General features: G+C 39.0%; 2 protein-coding genes across 2 annotated transcripts; one reads left to right on the top strand and one right to left on the bottom strand.

Annotated features, from left to right (window-relative positions):
* Positions 1 to 416: 416 nt before the first annotated feature.
* dsc2l (desmocollin 2 like) lies at positions 417 to 8,289 on the bottom strand. The gene is made up of 16 exons (XM_005721387.2): positions 8,251 to 8,289; positions 7,381 to 7,471; positions 7,075 to 7,283; positions 6,878 to 6,982; positions 6,383 to 6,538; positions 5,988 to 6,132; positions 5,746 to 5,900; positions 5,485 to 5,619; positions 5,165 to 5,350; positions 4,772 to 5,019; positions 4,532 to 4,674; positions 3,815 to 4,033; positions 3,010 to 3,231; positions 2,693 to 2,808; positions 2,239 to 2,568; positions 417 to 1,866 (listed from the first exon to the last, which is right to left on the bottom strand). Exons 1-16 carry the CDS (start codon positions 8,287 to 8,289, stop codon positions 1,669 to 1,671), a joined length of 2,697 nt encoding a protein of 898 aa, XP_005721444.2. The 3' UTR covers positions 417 to 1,668.
* Positions 8,290 to 11,282: 2,993 nt separating this feature from the next.
* On the top strand, positions 11,283 to 19,063 carry LOC102202334 (desmoglein-2-like). Its single transcript, XM_005721388.1, has 14 exons — positions 11,283 to 11,477; positions 11,979 to 12,101; positions 12,746 to 12,901; positions 12,978 to 13,119; positions 13,235 to 13,398; positions 13,667 to 13,801; positions 13,934 to 14,119; positions 14,209 to 14,489; positions 14,596 to 14,738; positions 14,835 to 15,056; positions 15,312 to 15,542; positions 15,825 to 15,952; positions 16,045 to 16,383; positions 16,488 to 19,063. The coding sequence occupies exons 1-14, from the start codon at positions 11,424 to 11,426 to the stop codon at positions 17,499 to 17,501; spliced, it is 3,318 nt and encodes a 1,105-aa protein (XP_005721445.1). The 5' UTR covers positions 11,283 to 11,423; the 3' UTR covers positions 17,502 to 19,063.
* Positions 19,064 to 21,052: the final 1,989 nt, after the last annotated feature.

Raw genomic sequence — 21,052 nt, forward strand, 5'->3', positions numbered from 1 at the left:
TAGAACATTTTAACAATAGGGTAGAACAATGTTGCCATAATAACACCGTGCACCAACTGGATCTGCCAAAGACTGAAAGTAATTATTAGCCAAGGAGTTGGAACATTGAACTCATTGTATTACGCAAGCTATCTGTGCCCCACCCTGTAAAACATTCACCAGGGTGCACACAAAGCCCGAGCACAATATGCAACCAGACTGCGACCTTTCTGTACAACCAGAAAAAAGAATAAGGAATGTTTTTTAAAAAACAAACTAAAATTTAAATAAACAGTGAAGACTATAAGCACAAACAGTAGTGCTTATAGTTGTACAGCTACATAAATGCTTATTGCATGTGTGCTATGGTATTTTATAATCTTCATCTTGCACTTATAGTTCCTTTAAATGTAGAAAAAGAAAAAAAAAACAACTGCTACTGTTGCAAAAATTAAACAACACTCTTTAATGTTAATGTCAAATTACAACTAAAACCACATAATATACATATAAGGTATACAGTTTTTGACTGGGTTTTTCCTGTGCAGCCAGTTATATTTAGTTTCGGGCAGTGTCAGTAACACCTTACCCCTCCGGTTCACACCCTTGTGCAGATTTAAACAGGACTACTGTTGGGAATGTTGCAATAACCTGACTGACAGCGAGCTCAAACTGCACCCGTCTGACAGTCAGGGAGTTGAAGTAAATCATGGTTACACACAATTTCTGTGGCATTGGGAAATTGTGCAGAAGTAAATCAACACTGTTTAAAATAGACCATTATAAATGTGTAGTTTTACATTAAATATTGTGAAATATTATAAAAGATTATTTTGTTTCATTATTTGTTTTACTTCAAATATATCGACAAAGCCTGAAATTCAATAAGGATTAAAAAAAAACAGCAACATGACTGAAATAGAAATGCATTCTTTTTTTACACCAGACAAAGATTAATAAACAAAGTTGTTTTTTTTTAAAAATACCGAAGTTCCTACTAACAAACATGTTAATACTCAGTAGCCGCATTTCAACCCAAAATAACAAGAACTTCTAGTCCCAAGAGCTTTTTTGTCTGTACTCCCACCAATGTATTCAGACCCACAAAGCTTAAGCAGACGTCGTGCAATTAAATATGAAAAAGCAACACCAGTTTTGTTGTTCTCCATCTCCCTTCACTGCTCTCTGATGTAAGTTTAAGTTAATGATTACCAACAATTTATGTGGTAAACCTTGAAGGCAGTGTGATTTTTATGAGAAGTTGCTTTCCAACCAGAAACACTGCAATCCCTGGACCAAAGGCTCCTGAAGTGTCACAAAGTGCTACCCTCCAAAAATATAAAGATATGAAATCATTTTTCCAAGAACTTCATTTAGACCTTGGTTCCTGAGGTACAAACCTCCAAAAGACTGCAGTCCCTGTGGTGGAAACGCAGCTATTGACATACAACATAAAGTATGCACAACCAACAGCATCTACATCATTTTCAGTGCAAATGACTTTTACATAAAAAAAACTAAAATAACAACAACAAAGACATAAAGCAACTAAGAGCAATAGCATATACACACCAGCACCACCTGCCTGTTCTTTTTTTATATTCTTACCCCAGTAACAAGCCAAGCATTCAAGCCCAATCTGCATCTTTTACAGCTTAAAGTAAACAATATTATCTGGAGTGCCACTTTTCATGTCTTTCTGCAGACCTCTGCAAGAGTTTTGAACTTTGGTCCGAGTGTGTTCAGAAAGTCAAGGTTATCATTGTCATTATTATCACTGCAGCATCCGACAGAGCCAGCTACAGAGCCACGTCCCTCGAACCCGTAGGAGTGGATGATATCATCTGCGTATCGCCCATCCTCCACTGTTCCCATTTGGATCAATTTCTGGAAGACACAGGCAGTTTGTTATTACTCCTTGGACTAAGCCTGGATGATAGGAGCAAGCATACAACACTTTCAAAGCTGCTCGGGATATGACTGACGGACGGATATTACACATCGAGCAAACAGATCTCCAACAGGTTAGAGAAATAATATCTTTCACCAAAGGTGAGAAATATTGAGGTTTACACAGGATGCTATCACAGCTTAGAGAAGAAGATAATATTACAAATGGGAGTTAACTTATCTGTAACAGGTAACACATTATTAAACCGCAGAAAAAGAAACTTCTGCTGCTCTTTTTTTGACTTTTTATGCAAACTTCTGCCACTAAAACAAATAAATAATATGTTTGTAATCATAAAATAACAATACCTGATGTAGATAGCGGCCATTTGTTTCCCAATTATACAGAAGAGCTGGGTCCATGTTGTGTTGTCTGTAGTCAAAGTCTACACCACTACCAACAAGCTGACCATAGGATTGACGATCTATGGTCATGTCATACTGGCCGGTATAGTAATCCTGCATATTAGCTGCAGAAATATCAGTCCTTCCATGCATCCCATTCTCGTGAACACCAAGGGTTCCAATAGTGCTTCCACTCTTGTTCCCGATCCATGAAGGATTCATCATTACACCCTTGACAGAACCCTTTACTGCTTGGTCAATCTCAAATGGGGGACCATTGATGAGACTTGCATCCTGTCAATCAAAGCAAACGTGGCAATTAAATAAATGAAGCAGAAGGGGAAAAGAAAAGAAGCAAATATGGTTTCCTTGTGAGTAACGGTAAGCCAAGGCAATGCTTCCGCATTACTGTCCTTACCACTTCGTCCCCTGGGGCCTCCGTGTTGGATTTGAGTAGGATTCCTCCAGTGTCTGCTGAGTCGTCAAGTTGCAACTTCTCTCTCTTTGTTAGACAGAAAAATGCAAGGAGCAGGACTGCAATGACAAAGCACGTGTGTTCAAAATGACAGCTCACAGAGTACTTTTATGTGCGGTAAGCGTCACAAGAATGAGCATAGCAGCATTATACACTACACTATTGTATGCAAAATTGCTTTTTGCATATTGGAAACTGAACAAACTACGAAAGAACCTCCAGCTAACCCTTACTACTTATAATTACAGTGGAAGACTCACAGAGCAGTAGGAGGAGGGCCACAGGCAACAGCATAGTCAGTATTCCCAGCGGTCCGAGCGACACGGACCTGTCCTTGCCAGGGCAGACGCCATTCTTGCACTTGCAGACTCTCAGATTCACTGTCTGTGTTTTGCCACTACCCTGAAGATCTGTAACAGTCAGGTCAACGGTGTGCATCCCCAAATAAAGCGGTTTGAGCTGCTCCAATGTAGCTGCAGTGTCTAAGAAGGAAACACGTGATAATTATAAAGAGACTCAAGCTTAACCAAGAAAAGCACCAAAAAAAGACTGAAGAATATTGTTTCAGGCTACATCATGTGACTTTAACATATACTTAATACTAAGATTTGTAATAAAATATTTATACTTCATAAAACAGAGTATTACTGTGTGAATGTATGTGATTTATGATTTTACTGTCCATGCAGTAAAACCCATGTCCACATTTTTAGCCCCCAACATATACTAATCTACTCGTTTTAAAAAGTGCACAAACAAAACAAAAGATGCGTCGACAAGTTCACGCAGTTCCAAGTCTTTTTCTCAACTACATTTGTTCTTCATTACATATTTACTTCTGAAAACCGAGTATTCACAGAGTTGTGAAACAAAACAGCTCCACAACACCCTCACATATTTGTTTCTTTTCTCACCACTGGAATGATACCATGTCAGCATGATCACTTTTTGGATCATGCTGTACATAGGGTACTACAAACATTTGTAAAAAAAAAACCCTTTTCGTTCACTTTTGATTAAAAAGATACACTTTGCGCTTCATCGTGTACAAAGACAGCCACTTACCATTAAGACTTTTCACAGACCATGTGCCATCATTGTTATTTGGTAAACTGAAGGTGAATGGGGAAGAAAAGGGACTCTGATCTTTGTCTTCGGCCACCACCACCACAGAGCCGAGCACTCCATCCTCCTGACAAAACGTGAGCTCACTAGGAATCGTAGGAATGTTGTCGTTTTCATCCTCCACCCAAATGACAACTGTTCCTGTTGCTGACTTGGAGCCTGAAACACAACAGCATTACTGGTTCTCACGTAGTCGTGTGGACATGTTGGCACACAGGAACAATGGAATACACCATTTTCATTACAATAACGCGGTGTCACCTAAGTGCAAGTTTTAAGTTCTGCCAAGCACTGGGATATGTGCCCAATTTCCACAAAACACTCAAAGGAACATGAGTCATTGTAAATGACTAGCCACTTGATTTTTTTTCCAACAGGTTTTATCTTGTCAACAGGTGTTCTCGTGAAAAATAAAGCCGCTCAGACAAACAGCTCAAGGTGGAGCTTGTACTTTTAACAACTTTCGGATTGTTTGACACACCGCAAGAAGAAATGAAGGAACGGCAATAAGGTTTATTTAGTCACACAAGGCACTACCTCAAATGATCTGGCAAATATCCATCAGGTAATATAGAATTGAGTACAGAAAGGACCACTTGTGTATTGTTGAAGGTTGTGTTTTCTTCATCAGTACTGAAGTGCCTACAAAAAACTTACTAGCATCAACAGCCCTCACTGTGATGTTGTAAAACCCATCATGAACAAGCGGTGACTCTCTGTCAATTGTGTTTGCCACCCTCAGCTCTCCCGTGTCTCTGTCAACATTGATCCAGGAGCCCGGGTCTGTGATCTTGAAATACCTAAGAGACAAAAAAGTACTTGTGCATTACTCGCATGTTCACTCTTGTAGTCCAGGTCACGAGAACAAGTGTTATTGGGGCAAATTGAAGTCCTTACTTGATGCCTTTGCTGCTCTTCGTCTCAGGGTCTGTAGCTGTATAAGTTCCTATCACTGTGCCATTTGGTGTGTTCTCTTTGACATTGAAGCGGATCGAAGGAGCAGAGAATTCTGGGCCTTCATCGACATCGGTGACACTGACCTTCACAGGGATGGAGTTCCAACTGGCGCTGCTGCCACTCAGCGGTGCTTGATTTTGTGCCGTGATCTGAAGCTGTACACTGTTCGTCTTCTCATAATCTAATGGCTGAAAAAAAAGAAAGACATTTAAAAGTTTATGACTATAAATCAGTTTTATAAAGGCGGACTTTCCGTTAGATGTGATCCATGTAAAATGCTACTACCAACATTACTAAATGATAATAACGAATTTAATAAGAAGTCAGTCTCACCTTTGAGACGTACAGAAGCCCTTCATTTGTTTGGGGGTCAGTAACAATCCTGAAATTTCCATTTTCATTTCCTTGAGTAATGACAAACTTTGATATCCAGTTTGGTGTGTTTATCAAATCTTTATCTTGAACTGGAATCCGAAGTAGAAGTTTTTCACTTTCATTCTCTTGCACAGCGACATCATACTAAAAGAAAAAATATGTTTTTTGGGGGGAGGGGAGATTACTAAACAACCAATGTTCATGGAAAATAAGTATGACAAATGTAAGTATTAGTTATTCAGACAGATTACATACTGACAGTTTTTTCAAACACTTACAGATGTTTTCATGAAGGTTGGCGGGTTGTCATTGATGTCACTCAGAACAATTGTTGCTGTTGATGTGGCAACCAGACCGTTTGCTGCACCATTCATATCCTGGATTTGTACAACCACCAAATGCTTGTCTTTTAACTTAAAAAGAAATGTTGCAAAATATAATAAGGAAAATATGTTGGAAAGCACTTGTATCATCTTCTTCAAAGCTATTTTCATTTAAATAAATTTCACAGGTATCACTGATGCAGAAGCAGTGCTCACCTCTCTGTCTAGGGTGTTGGTTTTTGTTGTGATGACACCTGTTTCCGCATGAATGGCAAACATGTCTGTTCCAGTTAGGAGTGTATACCTAATCTTCACATGGTCGGTGCCAATTTGGTCTTTGTCGGTTGTATTCACCTTTCCCACCACAGTCCCTGTATTGGAAACCACGATCATTTAGAGCAACTGCACTGAGGCCAAACACCACAGATTTATCTGTTACTCTATTTTGCTTTTCTCACCTACACTACAGTGCTCAGGAACCATAAACTGTAGAAGACCTACAAACTCCGGTGGATTGTCATTTACATCATCTACAACCACTTTCAATGGCAGATTCTCATCTGTCTCCTGAAATGTGACCGTGTTCCAAGAACGCACCACAAACTATAAACAAAAAAGACAAAGGTGTAAGCAAAGTTAAAGGCAAAAACATTATAAGACATATATAAATTGTGTCACTTCCAGGTTTGAGTGAACAATATAAAAAAATGCGTAATAGAGAATCAAAACTCAAAACTAACAAGTTGACAATCCATCATTATTTTATTTAATGATAAATCGTTCTTTTTGAATGACTGCTGAACAATAATGCAACTGACTAAAAACCTTAAATCATTTTCATGTTCACACTCACACTATATACTGGGAACGCCTCACGGTCCACTGCTTTGAGCAAGAACAGATCCCCTGTGTCTCTGTCCAGTCTGAACACTCCAGTTGGATACTTATCGAATCCTTCTCCTTCGACAGTGTAGAACAATTTATATCTGGCTGAGGTATCTGACACCAGCTACAGGAAAAACCAAATAAAACACACATATTAAAGAAAACAAAAACAACAAAAATTCTGTTATTCAATTTTCATAAAGCAGCCTACTGTGAGCTCTTTCAGCTCGTAGCGTTATTAAATAGATCAAAACTGTAGACAGTTTCCAATCTGACATGCTGGTAATGTAACTTAAAAAAGAACATCAAAGGAAATAATCACTGAATTTAATTAACAGGCGTGACTCCTGAAATAATCAGATAATTTGAGGGGGGAAGTGAGAAAAGAGAACAATGTGTGCTGAAAATAAACATTTGAATAGCACAGTGCTTATAAATGATATGAATTATACATTTAATTTACCCTTTCGACTAGTTTTGGATAGGGTCCTGCATAATTCTCCACTACGGTGAGGTTCGCAGGTGCCCAGCGTCTTTTAGACCGAATCAGGAATCCTTGGCCTCCTTGCTGTGACATTCCAACAAGTCAGGATATGTTAGGAAAAAACACATCGTGCTTTCTGAGCTGTATAAACGGCTCACAATATGCAGTTGTCTTACATGTTTTTTCAGCATTGTACTGCGGACAAGGTGAACTTTCATCTTACTTTCCGGTCCACTATTGTCCTGAGCGCACACAAAAAATGTCCGTCCTCTTTCTGCCACTGAGACAGACATTAAAGCTACCACTGCTCCATTACTGTTTATTGTAAAACTCGGGTCCTTCACAGTTAACAACGTTGATTTGGCATCACAGCCGACGGTTTCAACTGAAAACCGAGAAAGGGAAAGTTAAAAAGAGCCATAAAACACAAAACAGTCGGCCTACAACACTTTTTCAAAAAAAAAATAATAATAAAGCAGCACCTTTTGCTACTTGGTATTCGGGTGGAATTGTTTCAGGTACAATTACGTAGAGAGACCTCGGGAGAGAGCACGACTCAACACAGGACAGGATCTGAAGGTGAAAGTGAGTTTCAAACGGGCTTGTCGCGTTTAAATGTTGTTAATGCTTCTGGGCATTAACATTTTTGCTATAGCAAACAGCACTGACAGAAGTAACAGACAGCAAGCATTAAGAGAAATGTATTGTAGGCGAGACTGAGGATGACTGCAGCCCTTTGTGTATCTGCAATTACAGCTCACAGAATATTTGTGCTGGGATTGTGTATCAACTACAAATTGGCAATATTTATCAGTATATCACAATTATAATTCAGTTCATTTCCCTCTCACAGCGACAATGCTTTTATCACCGACTGTCTTGAAAAGCTGAAAAATGAGTAGTACAGGGAAAATGTAGTTATTTGTTATCCGTAGGATAGCTTTAACACTTTTTAATATGATTTTACAATCCTCCCTACCCCAGTCATGCATACTTAAAACTAGTTGTAGCAGTATAGTGGTTTAAAGTTAGCATAGTTGGAATGCCTTAAATTTTACCTAAGACGTGGCTCTTTAAAAAAAAATACAGGTTACACGACTTAACAAGTATCAGTACTAATCAAAGTAGACAAGTGATGAAATAAAATGCTGGAAATCATCGATTTTACTGTGAACTCTGAATTCTTCTTCACACAGCTATGCAATTTCACTTGCAAGGTCAGAGTGAGTTTTCGTACATGGAACTAATTACATGTTAGGTAATCCCTACTTACTTAGGTTTTGCGTTGAACCTTTGTTATAATACCCATGGTCATCCCTAACAGTGGAATAAAGAAAACTAGAAACACTTACCAACATTAGGCAGGTGCTGGAAATAAAACATTTGGCCATTTTTGAATAAAAAAGAAGAAGCTTTGTCACTTGTCTGTGCCCCCGCTTCTAACAGGTGGTCATTTATCAGCTGCAGTATCTGTTGCAACAAGTGAAATTTCAAACAAGCACAGTACCTTTGGACTGTGCTCCTCATTGCCAACTGTGAAAAACAACTCCCCCCAAAAGTTCCAAATATTTTTACGATATATATATATAATTTTTTCCCTGAAACATTACTCTTTTACTGCAATACACAACTAAAAATGTAATTTTCCCTTGCTACAAAAACACGCGAGACATGTTGCATTTATCAAAGTGACCAGGTCTCCAAAAAAGTAAATGTGAGCCAAACACTGTATTTGTGTCTGTCAATGTGGGACATGTCAGAAATGACAGGGGGTGGACAGTTTGGTGTCCAAATTAAAAAATAAAAAGGATATATATAAATGTGCCAGTATACCAGATTTGTATTTAGCATGTAAAGGTCAAATAAATGATGGTCAACTCCTTTGCTAAGTAAGGGTAAAGTGAATTTGTTCTTGTGGTCTCATTTGATACTCTTTATATACCCCTCTATTTTTTTCTAGTTGCTTAACTGTCTGGGAACCATCATTGGACTTCAATATGCATCCATAGACTATCAGTGTACTTCTTTTCTTGGTCTCATCCTCCCCACTTGCTGTTTAAACCAGTGTTCTGTGTTTCCCCTTTAATTTCCCAGTTTGGTGTCTTTGTTTCATATTTTCTGTAAGCTCCAGCAGTAAAGCTGTGTTTTTTTAGTTTAGTTCTGCTTCTGAGTCTTGCATTTGGATCCATATTATACAAAGCAGGACACTGTTGACAGTGCAGTTACATCAGATCACCCCATGCATTTTGCATATGAATGCATCAGTACAAAGCAATAGTAATGGTCTTATAACACTATGGCATGCTACAAGTATAGGCGCTTGAAGAAATACTGGTCTGTCTGCTTGTTTGTGGAGGCTTATCTCAGGTCTACACAGAGACTGACCCCTGCTTGCTCCTCCTCTCTTGACTGCAGCTCTACTGTGTAGGAGGAACAAACTTGAGCTCCACTCTGAACACCACAGGAATTTGATCTGAATGAAGCCTGGTGTGGGGGAGACTGTGTAACCACAGCGAAACACTCATTATCTCTATAAACTGTTGATAAAAGTAAAGCAGCAGAAACACTGGCCCTACATTATTTAAAATACATCCAGTTCGGAAACACTCTACTGGCTTGACCTTGTTTATGAAAGCATTTTGAAGGCAGGATATACGGGCCTGCAACAGGAAAGGTGAGAAAAATGTCAGGAAGACTTTTGGTGGGAGTCATGGGCGTGGACATAATGAAAGTGCTTACCGCTTTAACGCTTTACCAGCAAATGCAAAACAGACACAGCAAAATACCATGTGATTTTATTATATTAAAAAAAAGGTTAATTATCGTTGTGCTCAGGCTTCTGTGTGTTTACAGAATTTAGAGTCTAAGCGAGCCTGTGTGGAAGAAACCTATTGTACTTTTGGTTATTCAGCCGGTCTCCCTATTTCTGACTACTTTTTCCCTACAGTATCCTGGTAAGATTAGTCATAACAGATGTTTTTACATTCTAAAATAACCAACTTTTTGCTTTTGCTGAGTTGTGCAGTTTGGAGAAAGCGAAAATGTGAACTTTCTCTGAAATATTTTCAGCCATTTTTCTCACTTCCGATTAAATTCACCCAGTGTCTTTTCTGTCATTAAAACATGTCTTCATCCAGTTAGCTCTTCTAGTCTGAACACATCAATTGCAAAATGATGACGAAGAAATCTCCTTGTTTGTTTGCCAGGATTCCACCCAAATGCTGTAGGGCTGAGACCAAATGTTTTGAGAAGCAAAGTTTTAAAGGTACCGAGTGCTAGCACTAATTGAACAGCTCACTTTGCAACAGTGACACACATGTCCCCGAGGTAAGAAAGTTCTTCAATCCACCTAAAACACCTACCACACCCAGCTTTCATCACCCTTTGGATGAGTGCCAAATGAGGCATTCACGTCATGTGTAGGAGAGAAGTATTCAGGTGAAACTAGGTGCTTAAGAGGATTGAATCACTAATACTAGTGTATTATTACTAACAACTACGTGTTTGGGAGTGTGTGCTGGACAAACTGAAGAATGTGAGGTGTCATAATCAAAAATGTTCCTCAAAGACTGTCACATGTGTCTGCTTAAAAAGTTGAACTGGCCTTTGTTCATAAGGACTACTAAATTAAACAATTATTTGGTCATTATCTAAGATAGTACCTTTATTAGCAGGTATTAGCACCCTCAGACTTTTTATGATGTTTTTGTCATAAATCATGACACAATCGAAACCATCCACCTCTGTGTTGTGTTTTTAAATGCTCACCAAGAAAGGTATTACATAAATTTTAGTCTTAATTAAAAAAAAGAAAGAAAGATTTTTGTAATTTTTGTTTTGTAATTCCAGTATTATCAGAAACATGTCTGATTCATTCGTTAATGCAAAATAAGTAATCAGATTAAATTCCCATTGTACTGTCGCAGCACGCCTTGACCATTCAGGATAAACCTTGCGTGTAGCCTGGCAACCAAACTGTGAGTGTGCCAACAGCTAGTCGAGCTGGGAACCCAGAAACTAGCGGTGCACTCTTTAGGAATTTCACGGGCACTGGTAAAGTTTTTCATATAAGTGGGAAAGCACGTTAGCCAAAAGGACTGTGATACATTTTTAGGTGCACAAAAAAGGAAAGAAAATAAAAAAAGAATGTAGTGTGGAAGTGGAAATGTAAAATTGCAGTTTTAGATGGTCAAACGTGAATAGTTTGGATTCACGCGGTCCATTTTGGAGATTTTCTCTCTTGTTTCGGTCTAGTTCATATTGTTTTTCATTACAAACAATGGGCTGCTCGGAGATATTACAGACCAGAACAAAATGGACATAGGACTCCACCTTTCTCCGCCTGCTATCAGCAGTCATGAGTAACCTGAGTGGGGGGGAAGAACCGCCCAGCGCTGTAAAACTTCGTCCTACCCCTCGGACGGTCAAAGTGTAAACGCAGTTAACAATAGGCTGCAGATGCAGTCAAACTGAAGCCGAACTCTTACTCGAGGATTGACAACGTTTTGTTTTATTTCTAGACGCGATGGGATCACTACTGAAAAGCAGCATTTTTATTCTCCTGGCGTTCTTTCAAGCTGTAAGTAACACATTCAGTACGTGCAATGTATTGCTACGCATTTAGTGTCGAATGGAGAAAAGCGGATCTATACAGGTGTGGCTCTGGCTTGTGGTGTGTATGTGAGCGCTAAAGATGCCGAAGATGATATGTCCTTAATCTTCCTGTTAAAAAAGAGAAAGAAAAAGAGAGAAGCGTTTTCATCACTTTTATCACTTTTATTCGAAAGTCACAGGACAGTTCATTTGGTTTATTTCGCCATACGGGACGTGGGAGGAAAGTTTCGGGGAACAAAGTCTTAATCAGGTCCACTTGTAAGGCAGACGTAATGATTACATTATTAGATATTCTGCTACATCATAACACAGTGGGAATAATGTGCAGCAAGTGGGGTGGACTTCACATTAGATAGATAGATAGATAGATAGATAGATAGATAGATAGATAGATAGATAGATAGATAGATAGATAGATAGATTTGTATAATAATGTCCCTTTTCCTCGCTTTTTGTTCATTTGCAGCTTGTTCCTGTGGGAGCAGAAGGAAATGGACGACTGCTGCACAGGCAGAAGAGACACTGGATCGCACCGCCCCGAAAGCTAATTGAGAACTATGATTACACCGGCCTTGATTGCGTTGCTAGAGTGTGTATTTATTTTCTGAAGAATTCCATTGTAAAATTAATGTTTTTCATCTTACGAATATAAATATACATATTTATATGTATATTATTTTCCACAGTCATACAAATATTTTTTTATGCTGGCAAAGCAACAGTTTAATGTGTTTTAATGTATTTTACTGTGTGCAACAAATCATTTTCAAAAGCTGCATGTCCTTCAGCCACCTTTGCTTTTCACTTACTTGCCTTTAACAAGCATATGTGAGAGTTGCTTCAGAGGCAGACACTGGCAGACTGCCATGTTCATAATGAGTCAGTTCAGACACAGAGACAAATGACAGATACTGCTTTGTGCGCTTTTCTTTTTTACACAACCCTGTTTATTGTTCTAAAGTGTATTAATCTTCATAACTCACCTACTAATGTTAAGTAACGGCAGAGTTTAATTGATGTATGCACAGATGGTCTCAAAGCAGTCTGAATGACAACCTGCAATATTTGTCATGCTTATATTTATCAGAAATATATTCTACTATAATTATGATTTTAAAAATACAACTTTTTAAATATATGGTATTATATGTTCAGTAAATGTTTTCTTACGTTGTTAACTGAAGGTTTTGGCCTTCCAGATGGATTCATTCTGTTTGTGTATCTGAATTTCAGATTCGCTCTGATAAGGAGGAGTATGCGAAGATGCTCTATTATATAACAGGGCCTGGCGCTGACCAGGACCCTGTTGGTAGATTTCGTATTGACCATAGCACCGGCTGTTTGAGAGTCTATTCCATTCTGGATCGAGAGGAGATTGCCTTCTATCGTGTAAGAGTCAAATCCTCTTTATAAAGAGCCATGAGTTACAAAGTGAATCAGTTTTTAATACAGTTGTGCTTTATAGTTAAGAGGTGTGGCAAGATACACCAATGGGACCCAGGCTGAAAACTACATTGACCTTAATATCACCGTTGATGATGAGAATGACAACGCGCCAGTCATTCAATTACAGCAATTTGGATATGTCAATGAATCTAGTCGATCAGGTATGTTAAGATTTGTTTGTGTCTTTTTTTATTTGATGGATCACAAAAACAATCCTGTCCTTAACTGAATTCATTTACCGGAGTTGCTATTTTTCATTTACCTTCGATTTCCTAGGTGTTGTTATCATGAAAATAATCGCTACTGATGCCGATGATGAGAGAACAGAGAATGCCCAGCTCTCATACAGCATTGTTGAGCAGGCTAACACAGCTGGGTTGTTCTGGATGAACTCTCGCACTGGAGAGCTCATGGTTCAAAGTACCTCACTGGATCGGGAGGTGAGCTCATTTATGACCTTTTAGGTATTGTGAAAATCATCTTGCGCCTCTACAATTATTTAATGGAAAAGCTTGCAACTCACAAGACTGTAGTCAAATCAGTAACAGTATGTAGATTTTGTCACAGCCCCCAAGTTCATCGTTATAGTACGACCTCATATTATAAACGTAATTTGTAAGAAATTAGTCAAATTTTATTCACCACACTGCATATACATATTCCAACATATTCATCTGTGAAATAATCATTTCTAACTTTTGTTTTTAGAAACAAGACACATATAAGTTGATGATTAAAGTCTGTGATTTAAATGGACGCCCAGGAGGACGAACGTCAACTGGAGAAGTCGAGATCCGACTTCTCGACATAAATGACAACATTCCAACGCTGGAAAAAGAAATAGTAGGTCTTCCACCTTTACCACATCCAGCCCATCTATTCTTGTGTAAAGGTTTTCTTGTTTATTGTTTTCATAGTGGTCAACAGTAAGCTTTTTTCAAAAACAGTTGTTGTTCATGTGTACTTTATTTGCAGTATGAAGGGCGTATTGAAGAGAACACTGTCGGTGTGGAAGTTATGAGGATAAAAGCCATTGATATGGACCTAATTCACACAGACAACTGGCTGGCTGCTTTCCAAATTGTTTCAGGCAATGAGGGAGGTTATTTCGATATCACTACGGATGAAAAAACCAATGAGGGAATTATCATGGTTCGGAAGGTAAAGAGTGCTGTGTAAATTAGAGGTAAAAGGAAAAATGTGTTTCGACCAGAAGAGTCAAAATTCATGGATTACCCTTTTATATACAGGCTCTCGACTATGAGGAACTGAAGGTGATGAACTTGCGTGTCATGGTTTCCAACAAAGCAGCGTATAATTTTGGCAGCAGTCAGTCTGCGACAGGGGCAACAGGTATCAAAACCTACCCAGTCACAATTAATGTGGTCAATCAGAAGGAGGGACCTCGTTTCCAACCAAGTGTAAAAGTGGTGACTGTCTCAGAGGAGTACACATCCACCTCCTTCAGCAAAATCATAACTAATTACGCTGCTATTGACACTGACACACAAAAGATTGCCACCAATGTGAGGTACAGTTAAACTGAAAGTGTCGCCTGCGCATATATCAACCGATTCTTACACTGAATATGAAAAGTTTATTTTTGTTCTTACATTAATTTACGTGTGTTCTTCAAGGTATGCCAAACACCGTGACATTGACAACTGGTTGATTATCGATGAAAAGACAGCAGACATCAGGCTGAGTAAACTCCCTGACCGAGAGTCCGTGCACTTGATCAATGGAACATATTACGCAGAAATTATATGCATCAGCAATGGTGAGTTCTGTTAACACGGCAGCAAACATCAGTCTAATCAGGAGTAATATCGTACCCAACAGATTAATATTGATCTTACATTCCACTGGCTTTCAGATCTGCCCTCAAAAACTGCTACGGGGACCATAGCTATTCAGGTGGAGGACTTCAATGATCACTGCCCAAGACTGACCTCTAAAACTCAGACCATGTGCCTTCAGGATAGCGTGATCTATGTCACTGCTGTAGATGAAGACCACTTCCCCAATTCATCACCATTTGAATTTACTGTGGTTGAAGAGAGCACCACAGGGAAGTGGAGAGTGGAGCATTTTAATGGTAATGCCATGTAAACAATCACTGTACGGCAAAATCCAGCAAACGCTTGTTAGATCAACCGTCTGAGCTTCCTTTGAGAGTAAAGGCATTTATGGACAAATTGTATATTGTGTTTTAGAAAAAAAATTGTTTCTTGCTATTTTTTTAAGCATTTATTTTGAGTGTTATCCATGTGCACTTCCTTACACGTTGCAAGACAAAAAGTAAACACTTTGTGCAGTATTTTTTTCTTAATTTACTCATTTCTTTCTTCAGAAACTACAGTCATTCTGCGAGAAGAAAACTATGTGTGGCCTGGCGTCCACAAAGTGACACTGAAGATCACAGACCAGCAGGGAAAGTCATGTGCTGATGCTCAGATAATAGATTTGACTGTATGTACCTGCAATAAAAACACCAAATCCTGTGTGTCGCGCTCTACGTCGACTGCAACTTTTGGAGCTGCGGGTATTCTGCTGATGTTGCTGGGACTGCTGCTGCTGCTCTGTGAGTAGAGCCCTTGTTTGAGGATTTTACTCTTCCTATTTTATGGGGGGTTCTCCATACTTTCACTTAAAAGGTTGCCTAATCGTACATGTTGTAGCAGGCCTAGAGAGACTGACTAATGTGAGTAGTTGTGTCACGCACAGATGCCGGTTTTTTCATAAATACATTCCTTTCCTGTTAAATCTGTTTATTCAGTTAAAGTAATTCATTGATTATTGGACTGAATTTGACCTAATCAGTCGAGCCTATTTTGATCTAGTGGAAAATGTGCCTGTTTTTCAGTGGTGCCTCTCCTGTTGCTCCTCTGCCTGTGTGGGAGTACAGCGGCTATCGGCGATTTCAAGTCTATTCCATACGACACAAAGCAACAGCTGATCTCATATCACACTGAGGGACAGGGAGAAGACAAGGTATTACTGTAGTTTTGATGTGTGCAGGCACCTTCAACTCTGAACGTTTGATAATCAAATTTATCTGACTGGATCCCACACTTCTCTTGCAGGAGGTTCCTCTTATGCATGTCCCAGTGGAAGTTGATGGTGGTGCAGTGACTAAGGATGTCAACATGTTTGAGGGACATGGATACTTTGGAGGGCTGGCTGAGTTAGGAGGAGGAGCAGGTGGAAGAGGGCCCTATAAAGGCAGTGCTATATACACATCCAATATGACAGCTGACAACATGAACCTGTACAACCAGTACAAATACTCCAGTGGACAGAATATGGACTTCCTGAATACAGGAACGATGGCCAGACAAGATATGAATTTCTCTCAATACAGAGGTGGGGCATGGGATGGCATAGCTCTATCTGAGGAATTTCTATGGGACTACTATTCAAGAGTAAGTGATCCCTAAGTTAAGTTGAAATTGCAGTCTTTCAGGTCAGATAAAGACATTATGTCTGAAGCTGTAATATATTCTTTTTCATCCCCACTTCTTTGCAGAAATCCGATCATGCTGCACAGCAACCTCAGGTGAAGGACAGTATGCTGATCTACAACTATGAGGGACAAGAGTCGCTGGCAGGTTCTGTAGGCTGCTGCAGCCTTCTTGAAAATGATGATGATCTTGCATTCCTTAATGACCTCGGGCCTAAATTCAAAACCCTGGCTGAGATTTGCCAGGGATCAACCATGGTCACTGAATCTGTAGATGTGGCAGTTTCTTCCACTCCAGTCAGACCCGTCTCTCCTTTCAGGCCTTCCACATCCACACACACACATGTCCGTAGTCACACAGAAACCATCAGGGACAGGGATCGCGTCAATATTAACACCCTAAATACCTCCAATGTATCATCCGGCTCTTCTACCGTTATCCAGGAGGAACGTATCACTGGGAGAGCACAGAGTTCAGCAACTCTTCCCAATGTACACGTCCAGGACAACATAGTGATTCCCAGTCAGACACTGCTCATACAGCAACCTGCTATGTACTATGCTGCTACGCCCATGTACGTAGTCGAGTCCAAGCCCCAAGTAATGCTTGTGGCAGGAGGCACGCAGCAGGCAGTGGGTTCAGTAGGCCAAGCTGGGCTAGGTCATGGGCTGGTGCAAGTCAGTGGCCTCCAAAGTTCCCAGGGTGTGGTACTTGTCGATAGACAGGGAGGAATGGGTGAAGCAACAGGGCAGGCAGCACAAGGACTTTCACGAGGAACCATCTCCAGGTCTAGACAACTATTAGTGGTGGAGAATGGATCCTCAGGAGGGGAGCAAGGTGTGCATTTAGCGCAGGGCGTCGTGCAGACTGGACAAAGGTCTGCAGAGCAGGGCTTTGAAGTCCGAAGTGTGCCAGTGAAAGCTCAGGGTTTTTCAGTGGGATCGCACAGTTCTCTAGGGTCAAATGAGGAAGCTAAGCTGACAGTCACACCCAAGTCACATGGGACCAAGAGAGTGGTTGTGCAGCAGAAAAAAGTCTTGGTGACAGAGAGAAATTTGGAGTCTAGTTCAAGAGCTTAGAGCAACCATTTTCTGTAGCCTCGCTACAAATATTACTCCTGTTTTGACATGTAATGATATACTGACTGGACTGGAATGTACTACAGTACATCAACATGCTGTATTTCTATTAATGCAGATTATTAATTGCGTTATAAACTGGAGTTTGGTCTGCTTGACCTAAAGTCTTATACTGTAGGTTCTCATCCACCGACCTGAGAAGTTAGTACGTAATACAGACTGTAAGGTGCACTTAGCCATCAGAGGCTGGAATTTCAAACTGAAACTAGTTAAAATAACATCTCCTCTTTTTCTATACCAAGCTTGTATTTGCTTTGAATGATATGTCAAAATTCAGTTCTGTCAACAGCAGGGGAATACAATACAGTGTTGACTATAGAGAGGAAAAAAAGGGTAACATTTCTACACAGTCTTACATGACTTGTGTTATTAGAACCCAACCGAGGGGGAAAAAAACAAAACATTGAGTGCACTTAACAGACCTATATGTGCTACATTTTTTCAGGTACAAAACTAATATGGCTTCGGGGCAGTAAAACAACTAGTCCTAAACCAGTTTTACGCAAACTTTACTTTCTCTTTTTAAAGGACACAAAGTAAAAACAAGTCTACACCCTTACCTTGGGCAGCAATAGCTGTCAGATCATTGCATCTCCTGTCTATCCAGCCTGCCAAGCTGCTATAAGAGCAGGAACTGCTGCACTGTTTTTAAGTGGTTACGGTACTGAATTAGTCAATAGCCAGAAATCACATGCATGAACTTGATATTCAATTAAAGCGCAACAGATAGGTCTAAACAGATACATCCACACTCCAAAAAAAACACAACGTGAGCGCTATAAATCATAGTAAAGACTTTTTGCAATGAAAATTCCCACACAAGAGTGTTCTCTGCTTAGCGATAATTTTTTAACATATAATGTACATATAATTAGTCTTCAAACGAACACGGTTTTTCGCAGAGGGAGAGGCTGTAGATTTTTCATTTATCTTTAAAGGCTGTCAATATTAGATTTATTGCACAGACTGATGTATTATTTTAGTGTGTTGTGATTTTTAAGGTGCTTAATTTGTACATTGGTATATTTGTTTAACCATGACTAAAGTTGTCGTGCTAACTGTTAGATCGTTCGCCTACTTCATAATGTGTTCAGAAGCTGTACAGAAACTAGATAAATACTGAGTGTGCTCAAATAACACATCCTCTATTTGAATTGTTGCACTATTTTTATATTTTTCCTGAAAGTATGCATTTTTTATATATATATATATATAAGTATTAATTCCATGAGATCTAAGTGCCAAAGCTGAAGAAATGTGTTTTGTGGGATCATTACCAGATTGATTTTGTGTGTGTGTGTGGCTGTGTGTGTGTGTAATGGGATGGGATGAGCTTGCCAGTTTAATGCTGCTGTTCTTGCTACTGACCTGTATTTTTAAACCTGCTTTCTAAAATGCTGTAAGAACATAGCAGTGCAGTGCTAATCCACGGGGATAATGAAGATGTTTTTATTTTAAGGGGTTTTTCAACTTGTATCACAATAAACTCAAACAGAAAAGAATCTGCTTGACACGTTTTACTTTCTGATTTCACACATGACACGATTTATCGTACATCTTTGAGTTAAAAAAAAGTTAAGAACTATGTTTCAGAAATGACTTGCATATCACCCTAACCGTTCTTTTTACAACATTATAAGCTTTTGGATGTCATGTGATATGCAAAATTATACTATTTGCCAGATAGAATGAAAATGAGCATTAATTGGTATTTCATTGTTATTGTTAAGTTATTTATATAAACATATTTGTAATATATTTTATTATATATTTCATATATAAACAATTTAGTTTCAGATTCTTTGGTTACATTTGAAAACGTTTATACAATAGTAAACATAAATGGAAAAAATAGTCCTTATTTGAATCTGACCATAAGCTGATATAATATTTCTACATAGTTTGTTAATTGAAAGCGACAGTGTATGTAAAGCAATTCTTCAAAGTTAAAAACTTTTTTTTCCCAATAATGTGTTTTAAGCATATGGCTTGGTGATCACCAACAAATTAACTGCATATTTGCATGTCAACTAAAACATGCCACAGGTAGAGACGTTAAAATGTAAGCATTAGCTTCAGGGTTTTCCAACCAGACAGGAGTGTTTCTGCATAGAAGGGATACAACAGGTTTCTCTGTGGTTGACTGACAAAGGTTCATTCATGCTTCACATAAACAGAGGAGAAAGTAAAGTAGAAACTCAGGTTTCAGTTACTGATAATGCAGGAACAGCGCTTTCCTTTTTTTGTGTCTTTCTTTCCCTTGGAGAAACAAAGTAAGCATTATATGCTCGCTATCTGTGAAGTGCACAAAGTAAGAGGGTGTTCTGCCTTTAGCTCAGATTTCAGATAGCAGTCTGTCCGCATAGGGTGCCTGGGTGTTAATGCTTGACCGACTGAGCTAGTGTGTGGTATGGAAACAAACAAACAGTAGTTACAACTTCAAATGTGTCATTAAATGTCAGGAATAGTAATCAAATTAAGAAAACAGTACTGTTCAATAACTTCAAGTGCTAGAGAATACATTAGCATCACAGAGGCTGCTCAGCTGCGCAGGGGACAGATCACAGCCTGTCAAGTATGTGTATTTGAGAAGCCGAGGCTCAGTTTATCCATATTGAATGTGGGGAAGCATTGTTTCGAGCTCTCAGAGGGTTCGTGACGTATGGCCTTTTTGATGTGGAAGAAGGCAGCTCTTGTTGCCACTGAAATTCAAAATTGGCATTAACGTTATAATCATTAAACATGTTTTTTTAAATTATCGGGGGTTGTTTTGTTTACTTCCCAAAATAAAATGTAGTTGTGATACATAGTTTAATCAACAGTTCCAACTGTCTTTTTTAAACCCATTTAATGTTTTGTTTCTGGCGACAATGTACTGCTTTGTTTCTTTGCTCCTCTGTGGACAGAAGTGGATCACTTGCAAAGTTTTTCTTTTCAAACCTCAGTCTGAGCTGTCAACATACAAAGCATTAAAGTAGACACAGCTCTGAGCAACTTTGCTAATCAACTTTTCTTCTTTTGTGACATACAAGAAAAAGGTGGCTCAATTTATGACCTGTAATTTGTAATTTGGCCCCATGTAAGGTAATCTGACTAAAAGCTTGTAACGAGCCAGATCTGTTTCTCAGTCATAAAAACAACTTCCTTGTTTTCTTTCCTTTGGGATAACTGGTTCAGAGTAGTATTCTGTGTTATTCCCTGGATGATTTACCCAAAATAAATTTTTTATGTATTGACTGTCTGTCTCCTTTTTTTCTCTCTCTCTCCAATGGAAAATTTTGGATTCACAGTTCAGACTAGGGTGTGTCAAGAAGCATAAAATATTTTAAAAGTTTAAAAAACTTTTCACGCACTTTGAAAGGTGTGTGTGTGAAAGTCACAACCCTGACATGTTCCTTTGATATTACGCATTATAGTGTGAGATTATCAGCGATCACTGTGTGCTTTGAAATTATTTTTTAACCTTTCTCTTGTGAACTGTACAGGCTGTT

Source organism: Pundamilia nyererei, unplaced genomic scaffold (genome assembly GCF_000239375.1).
Source record: "Pundamilia nyererei isolate P.nyererei 1_Seehausen unplaced genomic scaffold, PunNye1.0 scaffold00004, whole genome shotgun sequence".
Classification (NCBI taxonomy): Eukaryota; Metazoa; Chordata; class Actinopteri; order Cichliformes; family Cichlidae; genus Pundamilia; species Pundamilia nyererei.

Bases quoted from the DNA above. Each gene is read 5' to 3' on its own strand.
- dsc2l (XM_005721387.2), bottom strand. From the start codon at position 8,289: ATGGCCAAATGTTTTATTTCCAGCACCTGCCTAATGTTG. The intron at 6,133-6,382 runs GTGAGTGTGAAC...TTTTGTTTATAG, and splicing joins AGGCGTTCCCAGTATATAGT to TTTGTGGTGCGTTCTTGGAA. The intron at 5,901-5,987 runs GTGAGAAAAGCA...TTTCCAATACAG, and splicing joins TCCTGAGCACTGTAGTGTAG to GGACTGTGGTGGGAAAGGTG.
- LOC102202334 (XM_005721388.1), top strand. From the start codon at position 11,424: ATGGGATCACTACTGAAAAGCAGCATTTTTATTCTCCTGGCGTTCTTT. The intron at 11,478-11,978 runs GTAAGTAACACA...GTTCATTTGCAG, and splicing joins TCCTGGCGTTCTTTCAAGCT to CTTGTTCCTGTGGGAGCAGA. The intron at 13,802-13,933 runs GTAGGTCTTCCA...CTTTATTTGCAG, and splicing joins CAACGCTGGAAAAAGAAATA to TATGAAGGGCGTATTGAAGA.